At 40.5% G+C, this 18,121-nt stretch overlaps 1 protein-coding gene across 1 annotated transcript; it reads right to left on the reverse strand.

The window, feature by feature from the left end:
* Nucleotides 1-454: 454 nt before the first annotated feature.
* On the reverse strand, nucleotides 455-17,190 carry wdr75 (WD repeat domain 75). Its single transcript, XM_005463356.4, has 21 exons — nucleotides 17,032-17,190; nucleotides 16,639-16,768; nucleotides 15,592-15,657; nucleotides 14,956-15,055; nucleotides 14,399-14,523; nucleotides 13,716-13,786; nucleotides 13,169-13,285; nucleotides 12,991-13,079; nucleotides 12,287-12,445; nucleotides 12,001-12,060; nucleotides 10,276-10,391; nucleotides 10,021-10,196; nucleotides 9,745-9,902; nucleotides 8,968-9,148; nucleotides 6,161-6,255; nucleotides 5,867-5,962; nucleotides 4,661-4,830; nucleotides 3,597-3,656; nucleotides 1,944-2,090; nucleotides 1,743-1,834; nucleotides 455-1,028 (listed from the first exon to the last, which is right to left on the reverse strand). The coding sequence occupies exons 1-21, from the start codon at nucleotides 17,115-17,117 to the stop codon at nucleotides 818-820; spliced, it is 2,505 nt and encodes an 834-aa protein (XP_005463413.1). The 5' UTR covers nucleotides 17,118-17,190; the 3' UTR covers nucleotides 455-817.
* Between the last annotated feature and the right edge of the window lie 931 nt (nucleotides 17,191-18,121).

The following is an 18,121-nucleotide window of genomic DNA, read 5'->3' on the forward strand; positions in this document are numbered from 1 at the left end:
GCTTTGGACGTAAACGGAGAGCAAAAACTAAAACAGCAGCGACGTTTGGATGGTTAAAGAGAACCTGGGATTCTCAGCAACTTCAGAATATTTCTAATAGAGCAAAACGTTCCTTTCATACTGTGAATATTTTCATAGTTGCAGGTCTTTGAAGCACACAAACGTGGGTCAAAACCCTGTGCTTTTTTGGTGCCTCGTCGCTTCATAAGTTCAGGAGAATCAGATCAACTCAACACCTATTCGCAGTGTCACTTATGGAGTACTTAAGTTGTGAAACCACCATGCTGAGCATGGCGGGGATGCTTCTCTGCAGCTGGAACATCAACAGTGGAAATGTCACATTTCTCAAAAACAGCAGATACTGCAGCTTTTTGTATACATGAAAACATGCTGAGAAAACAGATAAGAGGAAATATTTTTATGCTTCAGTGAAAAAACCTAAAAGCAACAGAACTCTGGTTTGGTAAAAATATTTATTTTCCAAAAAAGAAAAAAAAGAATAAGACAAACCCACAAAACAAATAAGGATTGAAAAGAATCCAGACCAAAAATTCAGTCCAGAGTTTTGGCAAGAAAACTGGTGGAAACTCGCGCTCGCTGTACAACAGCGGAGGAAAGGCTGGGAGGGGTTCCATTGTTTGGATGTCATAAACTTGTCCAATAATGACTTGAGAATTGTGTAATCAAATATGTGCTTTGTGTTTGCACAGAGATTTGTTTCCAGTCAGGGAGACAAAGTGGAAGAAGCCCACTTTGACTTAATGGTATAAAACAGAAAACGTCCGAGCTGCTGGTGGAAACCTTGTACAGGCTCTGGTTAGGAGTCCAGGAGGCCTGCGAGCCAGCTGTGATCCAGCTTCCTCACCCTCCTAAGTTCTCTGGCCTGAGCCTTCGTCAGAGCGGGGGCGTCCGACTCTGTCGCCGCCGCCACCAGCTCCGGTTTGGACCTGCTAGATTCCATTTCCTCCTCAGAATCCTCTTCCTCTTTCTCGCTCTCCATTTCCTCTTCTGCATGTGCCTTTTCCTCCCTGAAGCCACGAGAACACCCAAATCCCCCCCAAAAAATTATCAACACCAATGTGACTCTGCATATTTTTAGAGATAAACAGACCTCAGTTTCACATGTGGTGCTGAATCATGTGAAACCTCAGTTTCAATCATATTTTCTTAATCCACACTGAGATTATCAGACCAAACGAGGCTTAAAAGAGTCTAAAAATCTAAAACTTTAATTTGAATAATCTTTTATTTGAGATCATCTTTTCTTAATGCCAATATTGCCCAGAGTCTCTCGCCTTTGGAGACCGAGCCCTGGCATCTCATTTTAAAGTTTCTCCAGGAAAAAATTTTCATTTTTTTCTCAGAGGTTTTCATTATGAATCTTTCTTATAAATATTTACACTTTTACATCATTTCTTCATATTCCAGTCTGGGTGCTGCAATTAAGTCTGATGTTGATTTATTTTAAACTGATGTGTGGATCATTTTTAAAACCTTTTCCCTGCTTGCTGAATGCATTTTTTCTGTTTTCTGTTTCACTGAGAGATCTACAAATAGTAGCCACACCAGAAGCTGTCTGCAGATACCTGGGAAGATGATCTTGAGCGAAAAATTGGACAAATTTAAACCAGTTATGGATTCTGACTTTTTTTAGGTCTGATCACACCTTGTGTATACGCTCAGTAGGAAACAAACAACTGCAGCGGTTGTAACAATTATCCAAGAACAGCTGGATTACTGACCTGGCGTCTGAGACAGAGATGAGCAGAGACTGAACAAACATGGAGCACAGGTATGAGGTGGAGGGCAGGACGTGAGCCGGGGTCTGCAGGAGCTGGAAAAAAAGGGGAAAAAGAACAACAACAACCCTGAAGTCGTAAAACGCCATCGTACGTACGTACAGCACAAAGGGGACAGGATCCCTGGAGGGACAAACAACCAACCTCTTTGATGGAGGCAGAGGTCTGCGGCAGCGCCGTTCTCTCTGCCCACAGGCTGCTGTCGGAGTCCCGATGCTCCTGTTGCTGCTGTCTGTGTTTCCCCAACAACAGATAGAAAGGCGTCATGGCTACGCTGTCGTCAATCACAAGCTTCAGAGGAGAAAACAAGAAACATGTCTTATTAACGGGAAACGGAGACAAGAGCAGTATTTCTCAGATCTGAGGCTGGGAAAGGAGCTGGATCAACAGATGGCTCGTTCATTGGAGGGTTTTGTAACTTCAGATAAGAACAATGGACCGCTTTCACCCTCCGGGTTCCTTCCAGAAGAAAACAAATGGAACAAAAGCCTCAGTCCAGCTCACAGTTTGACTTTTATTAGCTTTGATATGTTATGCTTCACTGTTCGCTCTCAGGTATCAACTCTGGTCTCTCTACAGCTCAAAAACACTAAACATGCCCAGTATGCAGCATCCTGGGTAATTTAACCCCCACCAGGTGGCCGGTGGCCAGATTAGGGTTAATCTCCATCACGTTTAGGCTTTGTGAGGCCAGTTGTCCTGCTTTATGTGGAACTACTCAGCATTTTCACCTTCTGTCCTCCTCAACAACTTTTACAGCTTATTGGGATGAAATGAGAAAACATGAGTAAGAAGACACAAGACTGAACTTTGGCTTCCTCTTACAATATTTACTGAGCGAGGGAGTTGTAACAGTCATATTCAAACCAAACACATACTTCACGTCTTACTAACATACCCGACACAAACACGACCTCTGTCCCGCATGTGGTTTGTTGGGATCTGGTCACCCCGAGGTAAACCGTGGAGAGCAATGGAGAGACTGCACGGGCCTCTTTATTAGCCGTTTCCCACAGATTTAGATCTAATGGACACACTAGTGGGCATTAGATCTAGTATTGTTTAATCCTACGGAGTCCTCCACCTTCGAGGTTCTCCAGCTCGCAGGAGTTCCTCAGAGCAAAAGGAGGGCTGTCATCGCTGGTGTTTAAAACAGGAGACAGTAAGGGCAACTGAACTTTCAACAGCGAGAGGTCAGACCTCTCTTCTCTAGTGTCTACTTAAAAAATAAATGCTAAAATTAGCCCCAGAAAAACTTGGGCGGCCCACCAAAGTAAAATGTGTGTGTGGGAAACTGCAAAACAACCATTCCTAATTTTCAGACTTCCACGGCTCATTTCAGAATCTCAAGATCTTCCTTTGTGCCCCAACCAAGCATTTAAACCCAGCTGCACACAGGCTGAAGACGAAGTATTTCCTTCTCTGTGTTTTCACTGATTCTTCTGATCTTTTCTCCCACAGAAAATAAGAATAACTCTGATTAATTTTGCACCATGGTTCAGTTTCTTGTTTTATAAGCAAATATTTCAGGTAAACTTTATCTAAATAATGTATTTACTGTAAAAAGCTTCTCACACCCTCTGCAGTACCTTTCCAGCCCGCTGCCGTTTTATAAACACCACCCAGTACATGGAACAGGAAGTTCTGAACAGCATGTCTATTTATTGTGGTTGCACTGACCCTTAATTCACACAAGCTCTGAACATAAAAACAATCAGATCAAAGTGTGTGGAAAATGTGTTTCGAGGTTAAATAAAAGTCCAAATGTCTGGTGCAAAACCAATGGGAGGAGCTCACCTGTTTGCTGGACGCCAGCAGCCTGTCCTCCTCGGCCTTGGTGGTGAATGTCATGAGATCCTGCAGGGAAGAGTCCACAGTCAGCATAACGTACTTATTTCTATCACGATAAAAGCATTTCATAAACTATTTATCAAATAATATTCCTTTGGCTTGACTGCATAAACTAATTCTTCACTGCAGACAAGTTGAGTTTAGATAAGGATGTTTACAAAAACTATCAGTTACGAGGTCATCTGCAACCCGGGAGGGATAAACGGCCAGTATCTTATCTCTCCACAAAGTCCAGAGTGATCCTCGGAGCTGTGGAAACGAGTTCAGGTTCAGTCCTGCAGGGACGAAGATTTTACACAGATACATTACAGACTGTCAGTCAGTTTGGAAGTGGAAAAAAAAACAAAAAAAAAAAACGCTGTTTGAGCAGACACCAACTCTGGATGGTAAACCTGGAACTCATTCTGGAGCCATTTTTCTTCTTAAACTTTCAAACAAACACCTGTGCCTGCCACACTCATTATTCCCCCTTGGGAATACTGGAAGCACCTCTAAAGCAAATGACTGTAAAGCTGAATTTTTCACATCTACAACCGCCCCTGTACCTTCAGTCAGATGGAAGTGTAGGAATGTCACGTATGTAAAGGTCTCATCTTTTGTCCTAAAATTAGAAGAGAAACTCTTCAGGCCTCGGGGGGTTGGGGGCTCTAAATGAGCTGAGCTATGACATTCCTGCAAGACACGCCATGCCTTTAGTGACCTGAGTGACCTTATAATCAGCAACAAAGCAAGGCGCCAAACAACCTGTAGGTGCAGCGCTCGCTTTAGAGCACTCAAAACTCTCACAAGTCTTTCTTTTAGACTCAAATCCAACAGAGTTCTTTAAATATACTTGCATTTTATATTATAGCAATAAAAAGCAGTGTTTATGATTTAAACTGACTCTCCCTGCCAATTAAAAAAAAAAAAAAAAAAGGCCAACCCGGCACATACGGTAAGCAGCATTAAAGTGGACTTCTCCTTCTGTTTTTTGTTTTTTTTTGTTCAGCAGAACTTGAAATGTTGTTTACCATCTGCTGAGTGAGGAAGTAAAGCTGAGAGCGGTTCAGCCACTGGCTGCTCTCCTCGCAGCTCTCCAGCATCTCCTCCCTGGGAGCAAAGACGGCCTGAGTCACCTTCCCCGAGCACACAGCCTTACGGGAAAACAGCGGCCGAGGCTCGCTGGGCTTGAACACAAACACTGAAAGCAGGAAAGAGAGAAACAGCGATATAAAACGATTCAAAGAGTCACAAAAGAAATTTTGTGTGGACAGCACCTTTATCTTCCACATTATTGGATGAGTTACCAATTAAGTTTATGTATTAACCTGTCATTAAATACATCAAAAATAACAAAAATTACATTTAGTCCTTTTATTTATTAAATTTGGGCTAAAATTTTATTTTGCCTGTGCATTTATTTAAGACTGTATAAATACAGCTAATTATTACCTTGCTAATTAAGATTCTCATGTTAATTGCTGAATAAATACATAATTAAATTAATGAAATTCCAAATAAATTAGTAAAAATGAATCAGGGATTAATTTAAAATGAAATAAAACCCTCAGTTTAATATATGTTTAAGTCACATTTTACATACTTAAACATATTTAGTTTTTAATATCAATTCTTGATGAATTTCGTGGCAGAATAATTTACTCATGAAGCCAAACTTATCTGATTTTTGTTTTTTTGTTTTTTTTTAAATTGGTGGGATTATTGAAAACTAAGTACTACTACAATTTTATTTTTATTTTGGCATTTTCGGTCCTCCATATCGACTTGCTGCTGTAAGTAAACACAGTTTGGTTCTTTTCTGCGAGATTTCCTAATTTCTATGCTAACATCTGCAGGTAGCTAGTATGTATTCTAATTTTGTGTGTGTGTGTCTGTCTGTATGTTGTGAGGGAGATGCAGACAACATATATATATATATATATATATATATATATATATATATATATATATATATATACTGTAAATACCATATATTACAATCTGTATGACTGTTTTTTGAACAGCGACTCAAAGACAAATTCCTCATTTGTGTCCAAACTCTGCATTAAAGGTAATTCTGATTCTGAGAAACCAGAGTGGCCTTTTTATTTGAGTCAAATTAAACTGGATTTCGTTGTTGAGTCCAATCTTAAGGTTACAGCACCACTATAAGCCAATCAGATCAGAGTTCTCAGATGCCTTTTGTGCAGTTTTAACATGGACGGTCTGAAGCTTACGGTCAGTGGATCCGCTCTGATAGCAAAAGGCAGCCATGTTCTCGGAGAGGGGGTCGACCAGCAGCCGCCTGACATCCATGGAAGTGCTCCACTCCACTGCCAGACCGGACACAGAGGAAGACATGAAGGGCAAAAACAGATGGAGATGTGCAGTTTTTTTTTTAACCAGTCAACAGACCTCTCATATCTGAGAGCCTAAGTTTTAAGGATATGTTAGAATCTGTTCAGACTTTTGGGATAAAAATAGTTTATTAAGTTGCACAGAGCACGTCTGTACACAGGGGGAGGTCTTACAAGAGCAGGTGAGGAGGTTCCAGCAGCAGAGCAGATTGCTGGCGGTGGTTCCCAGCAGATACTTGGAACAGCTCAGTCGCCCAAAACAAAGATCACTGATGGAGGGGGGGGAAAAAAAAAAAAAGGTCCTTTTTATTTATCTCATGGTTAAACAATCTGAAGTGCAATTCCCAACCAACCAGCTCCTCACACCACACATATTTCTCAGGATTAGCTTTCCAATTTTGCACTTAGGAACTTGAAATGAGAACATGCAAAGACCCACTCAGAGCCAAGAGCACAGAAAATCACAAACAGACATTCTCATTAGAAAAAAACAAAAGATTTCCTTTTAAAGTGACTCAGATGAGGTAAAATGTGGTAATTTTAATTATCCCTCAGCAGGCGAGGGCAAACATTAATGACTGAGATCTGGTGACTCAGCTCTGGACATCTATAGGTGGTGGTTATGTAAGGGGTAGCAACGGGCAGCTGTCTAAACATCTGTCCGTCTCTTCACATCTGAATTTCAAATTACACAGAAACTGTGTGCTTATTTAAAGAAAGCTGTCAGAGGGTGACTGACTTTTTGGCCAGAGAGGCTTCACGCATTTTAAGTTCAGACAAACTGAGATTCATGTGAAGTGATTTTAACATTCTGGTTCCTTCATTTTAAGACAAACTGCAAGTCATCTCTTTTTGCTTTTCCTACAAACGTGCTAAAAGCTGACTCTGTTTTTCGGGGATTATTTAAAAAAAAGTGGTACAGAAACCAGCAGCAGTAGTTTCACGTCCTCAGTGACCTCTGTGGGCCTCTTTTGTCAGCTGATTGGAAACGTGCCAACATTTTTGGAGACTTGAGCAGCGTTACGAAACGACAGCACTCATTTTTGCACAGAAGGTTAAAAATCCTTCGGTGCTCTAAGAAACAAAGTTCTGAACTTCTGCCAGGAAAACCTGCTTAACTCGTTCACAACAGCTGCTGGCGGTGAGCTAGTCGGAGCACATCCCCCGTTTTAGCTAAATGTCCACTGTTGCTCGAGTTGCACAGGTTTTACTGTCAAGCGGTAAACACTGAATAACATGTATAGTGACAATAAAGGGCTATTCTATTCTAAAACAAAAAAACTTTACACTACCTACTTACCTGGACTGTATATAAAAGATGGACACAGCCAAAGCGCTGATGCATACTAGTTTGCGAAGCCCTGATTTTGAAGCCTTGACCTAAGTGTCATCACTGTGGTTACAAGCACACATGGTGCAAACTGATAATAAATAAATGTTGCCTTATTTATTTTTACTCTCCTCCAAAATAAACAAAGAAAAAATCTAGTATTGCATTAAATCTTTGTATATAAATGCCAATAAAGGTCTCAGTGGTCGGCATGCAGGGGCCACGGGACAGCAGACAACACCAAGAGAAAAAGATCACAAATGAAATGCCTTTTGAAATGAGCACCTCTCCAACACCGGACATTTTTAAAAGCCGTCTGAAGACACAGCTTTACTCTGTAGTTTTTAAAATTGTGACTGAGTTGTTTTGGTTTTGTGTCTTGTCTAACTATTTCTATTCCTCTATACACCTATATCTATGTCTATATCTATATATCTGGGATCAACACCTTAAAAAAACAAACAAACATTCTCATAAATCCCGACGCATCATTTGAAAAGCCGGTTAACTATGCAGACTGAGAATCCCAACTGTGCACACAGCCAAGCTAACACTTCCTGTGTTTGTTATCTTAACTTCACTGTCTGCAAATATCTCTAAAACCACTGTCAGAAAAAGTCATTTGATGGTTGAACTGAAAATAAAAGCACCATGACACAAATCCTCGTCCAGCAAACCTCTCGGCTACGAGGATAAAACCCCCTGCTGTTGCCCGAGGGCGCGACCACAGCTGGTCAGCCAGTGAAATTTGCCCCGTCAGTGATGCTGTCAACTTTTCCATCTTTAAGGTGTGGTGATAACACCACACGGAGTGTGATTGATCTCCCTGAATCGTTACTAAACAACACAAATTCAGTTTGACATTTTTTAACTTAAAATTAATGGAAAATAAAGAGAGTGCGATGTCACTGCAAGTGAAGTTTAAAGTTTTAACATTTAAGGAAACATTTTTGGACTTTAACTTGGTTTTCTCATTTCTTAAGTTTATTTTTCTAAATACTTTTTTAAACCCTCTATGATACCACAACACATTATTTAACGGGTTAATCTATAATAACACAAAAAATCTGGAAAACTTTTTGGCAAGATTTTGGCAAATTCAACAACCGGTCTTTCAGCCTAAAGCTCTAACTTTAGGCTTGTTGTAAATTTAGCTCCACCGCGTCTGTGTGAAACACCTGTCTGACTGATGGCAGCAGCTGAAGAGACACCTCTTCACCAGTTAAACCTGATAAATAGGTGTAAACAGGTGTGTCAGGGAATTACTGTTATTGGCTTTTTACTAGTGAAAGTTTTGATGGTAACTTGTAACAAACTATTATCACACACACACACACACACACACACTATGCTTGTTTTGTCTCTTGGTGTTATTTAAATAAAGACGTCACCATGTATGTTTTATTATAATACATGCTCAGTCTTTGATACCTTGAAAAGGAACGAGGAAACTTGACGGGGTTAACTAACGCTGCAAACTTAAACCGGTCACCGTGACGATGCTGATATTTGACCCATTCTGTGTGTGTGTCTACGCTCTTTGAAGAGGAATGAGGAGACCTGATGAGGTTAACTAATGCTGCAGACTTAAACCGGTCACCATGACGGTGCTGATTTTTGACCCATTCTGTGTGTTTGTCTACGCCCTGACCTGACAGCTCCCGGCGGCTGCGACAGGGTTGTCAGCAGCTCCCAGGTTGCAGGGCTCCACACGGTCACCACCTCCTGAAAGGCGACGGCTAGCAGAGAGCCGTCAGCCGAGAAGCTGCAGCATTCGGGCACCAGGCCGTGATAGGCTCCAACGAAATCACACAACCAGGAAGGACCTTCATCTGCAAGTCAGAGGAAACAAAGAGGGAGACAGACATCAGCTGAATTACTGTGTGAAGGGAAAATTAGCCACCCTAATTTGGCTTAAACCTCACGTTCAACGTGATGTTCTGAAAAGCTAAACAGGGAGAGCCTGGCACCAACAAGGTGGCCCGAGTCCTAATGATGTACACTACAAAGAAACTTAGAGGAAGACATCCACAGCACAATTTACACTTTGTATATAGTCTGTTTGCATCAAGGACACAATTACAAGAAAAAAAGAAACTTCAATGAACCTCAAAAACAATCATTTTATAGTTTTGCGTGTTGTTTGCTGCAGTGTGGTTTACCACGTGTCGTTTGTCTTTGCCCTGTTGTATCTTTTTATGTTTAAAATGTTGTATTTTATTGTAAAAATATGGTGGGACATTATTTCAAAATAAAATGAAAGCATATATAAAATTTTATATCATAATTTTTATTTCTATAAAAATAAAATAAATCTTGAACTGTTAATCTGAGGTGGACGCCAGAAAATTCCAAACCTCCATTAGACAGTTAATATTATGAGAATTAAGGTGGCTGGCTTTTTCGGTTGACTGCTTGCCGTCTGTACCTTCTGTGTGGGCCGGAGCGGCGAGCTGCCAGGCTTTGAAGTGTCCGTCTTTGCTGGTGGAGACCAGCAGGGTGGTCTGGCTGTCGGCGGTCTGGCGAAAGGACATGGCGGTAATCTGGGCGTCGTGGGGGGCCGAGATGGTCGTGTTCAGCACAAAACTGCACGTGACAGGGGTGTGGTTGGTTATTGTTACACAGTTTTCATCACATTACAGAGAAACCTCAACTGACCCTGCAGCCCACAGACAAACAGCTGTAACAGCTGTAACATCTGTACCTCTGCGTCTGTTCATCGAAAGCCCACAGCTTCAGGTTCAGCTCCAGCTCAGCAGCTTTCTGATGCCTTTCCTCCACCGTTGCCAACCACAAGCCGGAGGCATCAAACGCCGCTTTGACCACCTCGAACTGCTGCAGGCCCGATTCATGAATGTACTCCTGCTGCACGATGTCCAGCTGTGGGAGAAACAGACAATGTTAACCTAGTTTCCACACTTTCAAGTCTACTCAGGTTTGTGACCTGCTGAAAGCTTACATTGTACAGCAGTTTGTCTCTTTGGAGCGAGTAAAACTGCAGATGTCCGGGTTTCCCATTTAGCACCAGAGCTTTGCTGCGAGGATCCATCATCAAGTCTGTCCTGATGCTGTCGCCTGAGCAAGAAGACAAGTTTAAAGAAGATTACATACATACCCCACACACTCAGACATTATTTTATTTCTTTCTGATACAAACTTATGAGGTCATTAATTCTGAAAAGACATTATTGGCAGGTGACGAATGCATAAAGAAATGTAAAAGGTAAAAAAAAAATAAAAAAATTTTAAATTACATTTCCTCCACTCTCACATTACCAGTTAATAACTGTTAATGGTTTTCCCTGCTTGGTGCATCTGTTAAAAAGTTTTTTTTTTGGTTCTTCTTTTGTTTTAACATCTTTATCATGAAGTAAAGTAAATTTCTATTTCTTGCACTTAGGTTTTCAAATCCACTTGTGGTTTTTCCTCAGAGTGTGGCGGTTTCTCATATGACGTCATGCGCACATCGCCTGACTGCTGTCCGCCACGCTGAGTGTGTGACCGGTCCAGCAATCATCGTGAGAAATGTGAAATATTAGCAAGTTTACTGAGCTTATTTATGACCGGCGGGAACACTGTCTGATGTCTGTGCCTCGCTTCCGGACTTTTGCAGCAGACGATGAGATGTTAATCTGAGAGTTAAGAAGAAATTTGGGATTGCACTAGTTGTGGTGAAGGAATGTTTCTATGGTGTGAATATTGAATAACGTGTTCATACTGATGCTCACGCATGGTGGCGTGTTGACCCTATGTTCAGCGTTGCTGACTGTCATCTCCACTGGTTATGCTGTTGCGCCATGTTTTCTCTGCATGGTGAACTCAGCTTTCCTGTTCCAACCACTCCACCTACACGCAGCGTCATCCACTTTGAGATTCATGCCGCTGGTTTTGTGGAGGATGTCTGTGTAGGCTGCGTACCCATAATCCTCCACTCTGTGTGAGAATACACCTATGCAAATGGACTCTAATGTAGTATCGATTCGTCACTGCCCTTTTCAGTTTGAATCACACTGTTTGGATTCCTCCGTTAGGTGACGCAGTTACTGTGGTAACCGCATGCTGATCCCGACAGATGCTGAAATCTTTTCCACTTCACGCCTGCATTTATTTTATATTTAAGCTCCTTAAGGCATCATTCTGAAACTGTCATTCGCTGAGCTCTTTCACTTAATTTCCAGCACTATGGTGACTTTTTATGCACAATTCTTTTTTTGCGGCAAATTCCAACAACGACTTTTCTAACTTGTGCTCATGTTTATGCAGGTTCAAAAACATGTTGCAAGTACATTTTAGGATCACTTTTAGTGTAACATACACCTCAGCAGTGTTACTGATACTAAAAAATTTATGTTATTTAGAAAATAAGCAAAAAATTACTGGCTCACTGACTTCCTTTCTTTTACATTCTATAATGAAGTCTATGGTGCAGATCATGACCTATTTTCTACTTAAATGAGCTCCTTTGGTATATTTTTTTAAACTTTCAGAGTTATTTTGTTTTACGATATTGCACTTATTTTTGTTTTTCACGTGTTGGCTTCCGTACTTTAGGGATCAATAAAGCACATCTGAAATTAACAATAAAGGCTACATGTTTTCCTAGAACTGCACAGATCATTTACATGATGTGTTTATTATTTATACATAAATCATGCTTAAAAGTCACCTTACAGTATGTACTCACCTTTGACCAGGCCCTGAATGACAGCAGACACTTTAACACAGCTCTGGATGATGGTGATCTCTATAAGGAAGGGAAACAAAACCTTCAATAAACAAGCAGAAAATGAGTTTGGAACCTAACGCGTTTAACTGCGTTTTATTTGAGTGACTCAAATGCTCTGAAATCAATTTGGTGAAATCTGAGAAGTGCACAACTTGATCTGAAAGAATAGACCAAGTTCACTGAATGTCACTGATAATAATTTGTGTGCATTTGCATTGAACTCCTGCAGCCTGAGACTCCTTACTGTTGTCGCTGTGTGAGGTACAGAATAGCGATCCATCAGGTGACACAGTGATGTGAGTGATGGCGGCGCCCAGGCGGGGCAGGAAGTCCCGCTCGCTCTCTTGCTTGTACCTCCACTGGATGAGCACAGACTCCACACCTCCACTCAGCAGGTTGGTCCCTGACAATACAAAATAAATACATAATTAAAACCGTAACACACAGAGGAGTGATTTCTGTTTGTTTTCTTGTTCCTTGGAAGAATATATATACATGTGCAAGTTCATGCTGTGTTAGTAAGTTGGTTTGGTCTGTAAAAACTGCAACGACTGTAACAAACGTGGATGAGTTCAAGAAATTGACAATATTTTTACTTTTTGAAAGTCCTTATTCAGAGTTTAGTTGATGCGTTTTCCTTTTCTTATTATACTTTCGATCATTTGATTTAAAAAAAAAAAATCTAAATATATCACCCCTACTGTTTTGACCCAAGTTAAAAAAAAAAGTTAAAAGTTAAAAAATAAAGGAGCAGAAAGAAAGTTAAGCAAACAACTTTAAAATTATTCTACTGGCTCACTCAACTTCTGCAAATTTAATACCCACAAAAAATAAAAAAAAAGACAAGATATTTTACTACCATTTAAATTTTTATTTAAATTTCAGACTATTAAGGACTTCCTAACGATCGCGGGAACTCGTTAATAACTATAACACAGTTATGAATACCTTCTGGAGTGAAGCAGAGCGAGCTGACGGCGCTGTGGTGCCAGTGCAGAGTGGAGTACGTGTACTCCTTCTTGTGGTTAAAGTTTCTCCTGAAAGGATGAGCAGGAATGTCAGTTTTAAGAAGTTTAAGATGTGGATCATCGTTATAACTGCGTTTGTTTCTGTCGAGGTCCCTCACCACAGGCGGATCTTCCCGTCTTCGTGTCCCGTGGCGATGCAGTCATCTTTCGGGTGACAGGCGACACATGTGAATGTGTTCCAGCCGCCCTTCTTGTTGTCTTCTTTCAGGAAAAACCTGAAAACCAGCACCAGGACAGATGTTTGGTGTTACTGAACATCAGCCAACACGACTCATGGCCTTTGTCATTTGTGACAGCAGCACTGCTTCTCTCCATGACAAAAAAATATAAAACACGATAACTTTTTAAAATTAACATCTAGCTCAGCAGCTCTAAAAGTTTTTTAAATAATATACAATCTCTGACACTTAAAGTACTTTCTCCTGATTGGCTCTACCTCTCAAACACCAGGTGGGTGGGGCTTAAGTACCTGATAAGACCACATAAGGGACCTTTTTCTCTTGTGTGAAACTGAGCGTTCAGAGCGGCCTGAAGCCTTAAAAAAAACTCTAAAATAATCATTCAGCATTGGAACAAGAGACATAAATAATAGGAGCCTGAATTTTAAAAATATAAGTCACCTCCAGTGACCATCTTCACTCTCACCTGTACGACTTCTGCTTCTTGAAGAAATAGACCTCCAGCTGCAAGTCGTTCACTGAAGCAATAAATTCTCCCTGTGAAGATTAAAGTGGGCGATGAGCATCAGACACATTTGGATTTAAAACATTTCAGTCTGAAGTAAAGTTTGAACTGTTGTCTGCTAAACAGTGAAGTACAATGATAAAGAGTTTTGGACTTATAACACGCTGAAGTGTGCACATGCTCCTTTGAATCAACATTTCTGCTTCCTCAGGCAGACTTCTTTGGCACATTCATGTCACCAAAGTCTGGTCCTTTAATAATTTGTATTTTCTCTGACAACAATGAGACTGACTAGTGGACAATCCCTGGCTCTTATTTTGAAAGTTGCAGTTCCACCTCCACTCCTCACTGCATTTGTATTTCCTTGCCTGCAGAGGGAGAACTGGTTCATGTGGTGCTGGGCAAGCAAAGAACACAAGCTGCAGTCCAAGACGGAGGATCTGAAAGCTAATGGAGGACGAGGGACTCACTGGGAACAGCTTATCCACTAAAGTAATATGCAGCACAGAAGCATTAGTTTTCTTTCATATATTGCCCTCTAAAATACTGTTTCCTCAAGAAACTTCAGTTTTCAAACTAAAGTTCCTGGCAGATTAAGTCGAGGTCATGAGTTCTTGGTATCAGCTGTGGCGGCGTATACGTACCCCTCTGCCAAAGGCGATGGCTGCTGGGTTGGGGTTGACGCCGCTGAGTACAGCAGAAAGTTCTCGAGCCTCCACCAGTTGATCTCCACTCTGTGGCAGATGGACCGCAACCAGCTGGAAACGCTCTGCAAACACAAAAATCTGCCTTTTTCACACATTCCCACTCAGTGACCTCTAAACAACTTTCTTCTTCCCACATCTTAAAGCTCGTCCGAGGACGACCTGGTGACTCCTACACATTGAAACTATTCCAAAACAAGCAATAACATTCAACATGAAGAGGTATGACACATCTGGAGGCATCTGCCTGGCTATTTTTTTCCTAATATTTGACTTCTTGCCCTGAGAAGCATCACTCTGTTATTTTCCCCCTTGGTGCGCCCTGCAGTAGCCTGTGATTAAATAAATATCACACTTTATTAATAAACCTTGTTTTGGGACTCTTCATACTTTCATGCAGTGCTCCTTTACCCCTCAGACGGGGGCGTAACAGATTCACACTGAGCTCTAAAAACTTTACAAACGGAGTCTGAGTGGCGCTCTGATGTCAAACTTACCCGCTCTTTTTTCGCTCGGCATGGACGTAACAATAAAGATGACGTTTTCATGTTTGGCAGAGGCGTAGAAGGAGTAGATTGGGTATCCAATGACACAAGTCTAGAAGAGACCGCACAGCTGTCATGCATCTGAGAAACATGGACTCTTAAACTGGACCCACAAACCTCATCATAAACACCTCTACTCCTTTTTCTGCTGAATCTCCATGTTTTGTAGCTAACTAAAGGTGAAACAATTCATTTATATGAGAGTTCATTTAAAAAAATATACATAATTAGTTAAATAATTCAGCCACAAGGACATACAGAGGAAATGTTTCAGAACTAATGCAAAAAAATTCTGATAGCTGAAGAAAATTCAGTTATGCAGTCAAAGCACAGAAGACAGAACAAATTTCCTTTATTATCCGACCACATACTGTCTGTCATGAGCAGGAGGATCATCTGCATGTTCGCAGACTGATCACAGGTGCCCAGCTCAGTCTAACTGTTTGAAGGCTGCCTAATAATAAATAAAACCCTTCATTTCACTTTTATAAACAGAGATAAAATAGGAAAGTGTGTGTTGCAGCTGGAGTTTGATGATCCACAGTGACAGAAAAGACTGGAGAGAAACAACAAGACTCAACATCCAACCTTAATAAGAATCCCATCTGTGAAGTCCCAAAGTCTGACAGTGCCATCTAGCGATGAAGAGTAAACCTGCAGCACAACACAAGCACAGTGTGAGACATAACAATGAATTGTATTTATATAGAAACATATTTTTTTTAAAAAGAAAAACAATAACAATAATAATAATAATAATAATAATAATAATAATAATAATAATAATAAAACAAAAAGTACAGACAATAAAAACAATTAAAAAATAACGGAGGGAAAAAATAGGCTGCTGCTGAAAAGGAGGTTTAACAAACTTGACCCAGAAAAGCTGATCATCATTAGCTCAGTGAACTCCGAATTAAGCTCGTGTATGAGTCGTAGAAGAAAGCCATCGTGGATGGAGCAGAAAGTAAGAGTGCTGAGTCTCCATGAGCATGTACTCAAAAAGCCTCCACGGTAAGCTGCTCTCAATCCAATAGAGCACTTTTGGGATGTGGTGGAACAGGACATTTCCATCATGGATGTGCAAGAGACACATCTGCATGTTATCGTGTCAACATGGACCAAAATCTCTGAGGCATGTTTCCAGCAGCTTTTTGAATCTGTGCCTTGAAGTAAGGTAGCTCTGAAGACAAAAGGTGGTCCAAAGGTGTACCTAATAAAGCAGCAGGTGAGTGTATGAGCAGCAAGAGGGGAGGAGTCAGGTACCAGGAATGGTTCACAGGCTTCATTTCCATGATAACTTACTCAGAGTTTAAGTTAGGGCTGTTTCAGGAACAGAAAATCAAGAGTTTACTTACTTTGCTTTCTGGCCTGAACCAACAGTGTACAGAGTGAGTAATGAGGATAACGAGTAAGTAAACAAATAAAAAGAGACCTGAGTCTTGTTTGATCAGAGCTGTGGGATTGAACTAAACTGAATAAATAATAAATAATTACGTTACTCATAAAGAAAAAGTGGCTTCAGCAGCTATTCTGCTGCTTCCTGTATTTTCTAACATTAAATGAATATCAGCGAGTTTCCGGATGAAGACATCTTGAAAAAAGTCGTTTTTCTAGGTGGAGAGGTGACTGTACCTGTAAGTGGTTTGAGGGTCTCAGCAGCACACCTGTTACCAGCCCGGTGTGACCCCGCAGCTCGTGGATACACTCCTCTGTGGAGGTGCTGAACACCTTCACAGCCTCTCCGGAGGCGCACAGAAGGAACCTGCAGCGACACAAATATGAGGAAACAAACATCAAACAAATATGTAGGGACCGGAACACAGCTCAGTCTGGGTCTGTGGCTCAGTCAGAGTCACAGAGCTGAGACGAGCTGCTGATACTATGCTGTAAACAGCAGCAGGAACATCCAGCAGCTTCTCAAGCTAATGCTAACAGCCTCAGCTCTGACGCTAACATAAACGACACGAACCGCGCGAGACTTTTCCACTAAATATGAAACATCCACAGGTTAAAACACTCGCTCACCTGGAGTCGTGGGTTATCACAGGATCCCTGAAGTTTAATTTACTGCCGCCGCAGTGAACCACGCGGATATCCCCGTGTTCAACCATGTTTTTACCGGAGTGAACTCTCACCTCTGAGCGCTGCTCCTCACTCGGTCAGCCGTTAGCACCACTTCGTTTAACACGCGCCCCCTGCTGGATAGGAGGGTTACCGTAAGAAATACACACAACACTTCTATAACTTCAAATTAATAAATAATAAATAATGAGGAGTTTAAATTGTATTTAAAAGTTTCCCACCCTCTGCCATTTTGTTACATATGCAGAAAGTCTCATACCACAAAATCTTTATTTAATGGTTAGAGTTTTTATTTGCTCTTTATTGTATTACATTGATATTTTTATTCAGCAAGAATTTTATTTAACTTTTCTATTTAAATGTGCCACCTCCTTTGTATAGTTCTGTCTTATCCTAATCAGTTATTCTACGTTTTGTAAGCTTTTTTTTTTTGTTATAAGGTAAGGATGAGATGTACTTTATTTATCAGGGAAGAATTTGGAAAATTATAATCAGAATCAGAATCGGAATCAGAAGACTTTATTTATCCCCAAGGGGCAATTAACAAACAACAGAGCACCATAACGTTGAAGATAAGGACAATAAGAACAGGCAATAAGAGTGAAATAATAAATACACAGAATATACAGTATATACAGTTTTAAAACTACACAGTTTTAAAATTAAAGTGACTGAAAGGTGAATAAATAGCTGTAAGTGACTAAAAGTGAATAAAAGTGAATAAATGGTATGTAAGCCAATAATGTAGACTAGAGAGTGACAAAATAAATGTCTTAATAAGGTAAAGACAGAAAATAAAATAAGTGTTAATTGATTTTTTTTTTTTAAAGAATGTACTGTACGAAGATTTTGCCCCTGACAAATATAGCCTAATACATAATATGGAAAAATTAACAGGAACAACTGCTAACTGTATCTTTAGCAAAGTACACATATTTTTATTTATGATTTAAACTAGCAATATATTTCAACATATACATTCTGTGGCTTATGTACTGTGTTTAGTTAACAGTCTCAGCTATTATTATAACAG

This window comes from Oreochromis niloticus, linkage group LG16 (genome assembly GCF_001858045.2).
Source record: "Oreochromis niloticus isolate F11D_XX linkage group LG16, O_niloticus_UMD_NMBU, whole genome shotgun sequence".
NCBI lineage: Eukaryota > Metazoa > Chordata > Actinopteri > Cichliformes > Cichlidae > Oreochromis > Oreochromis niloticus.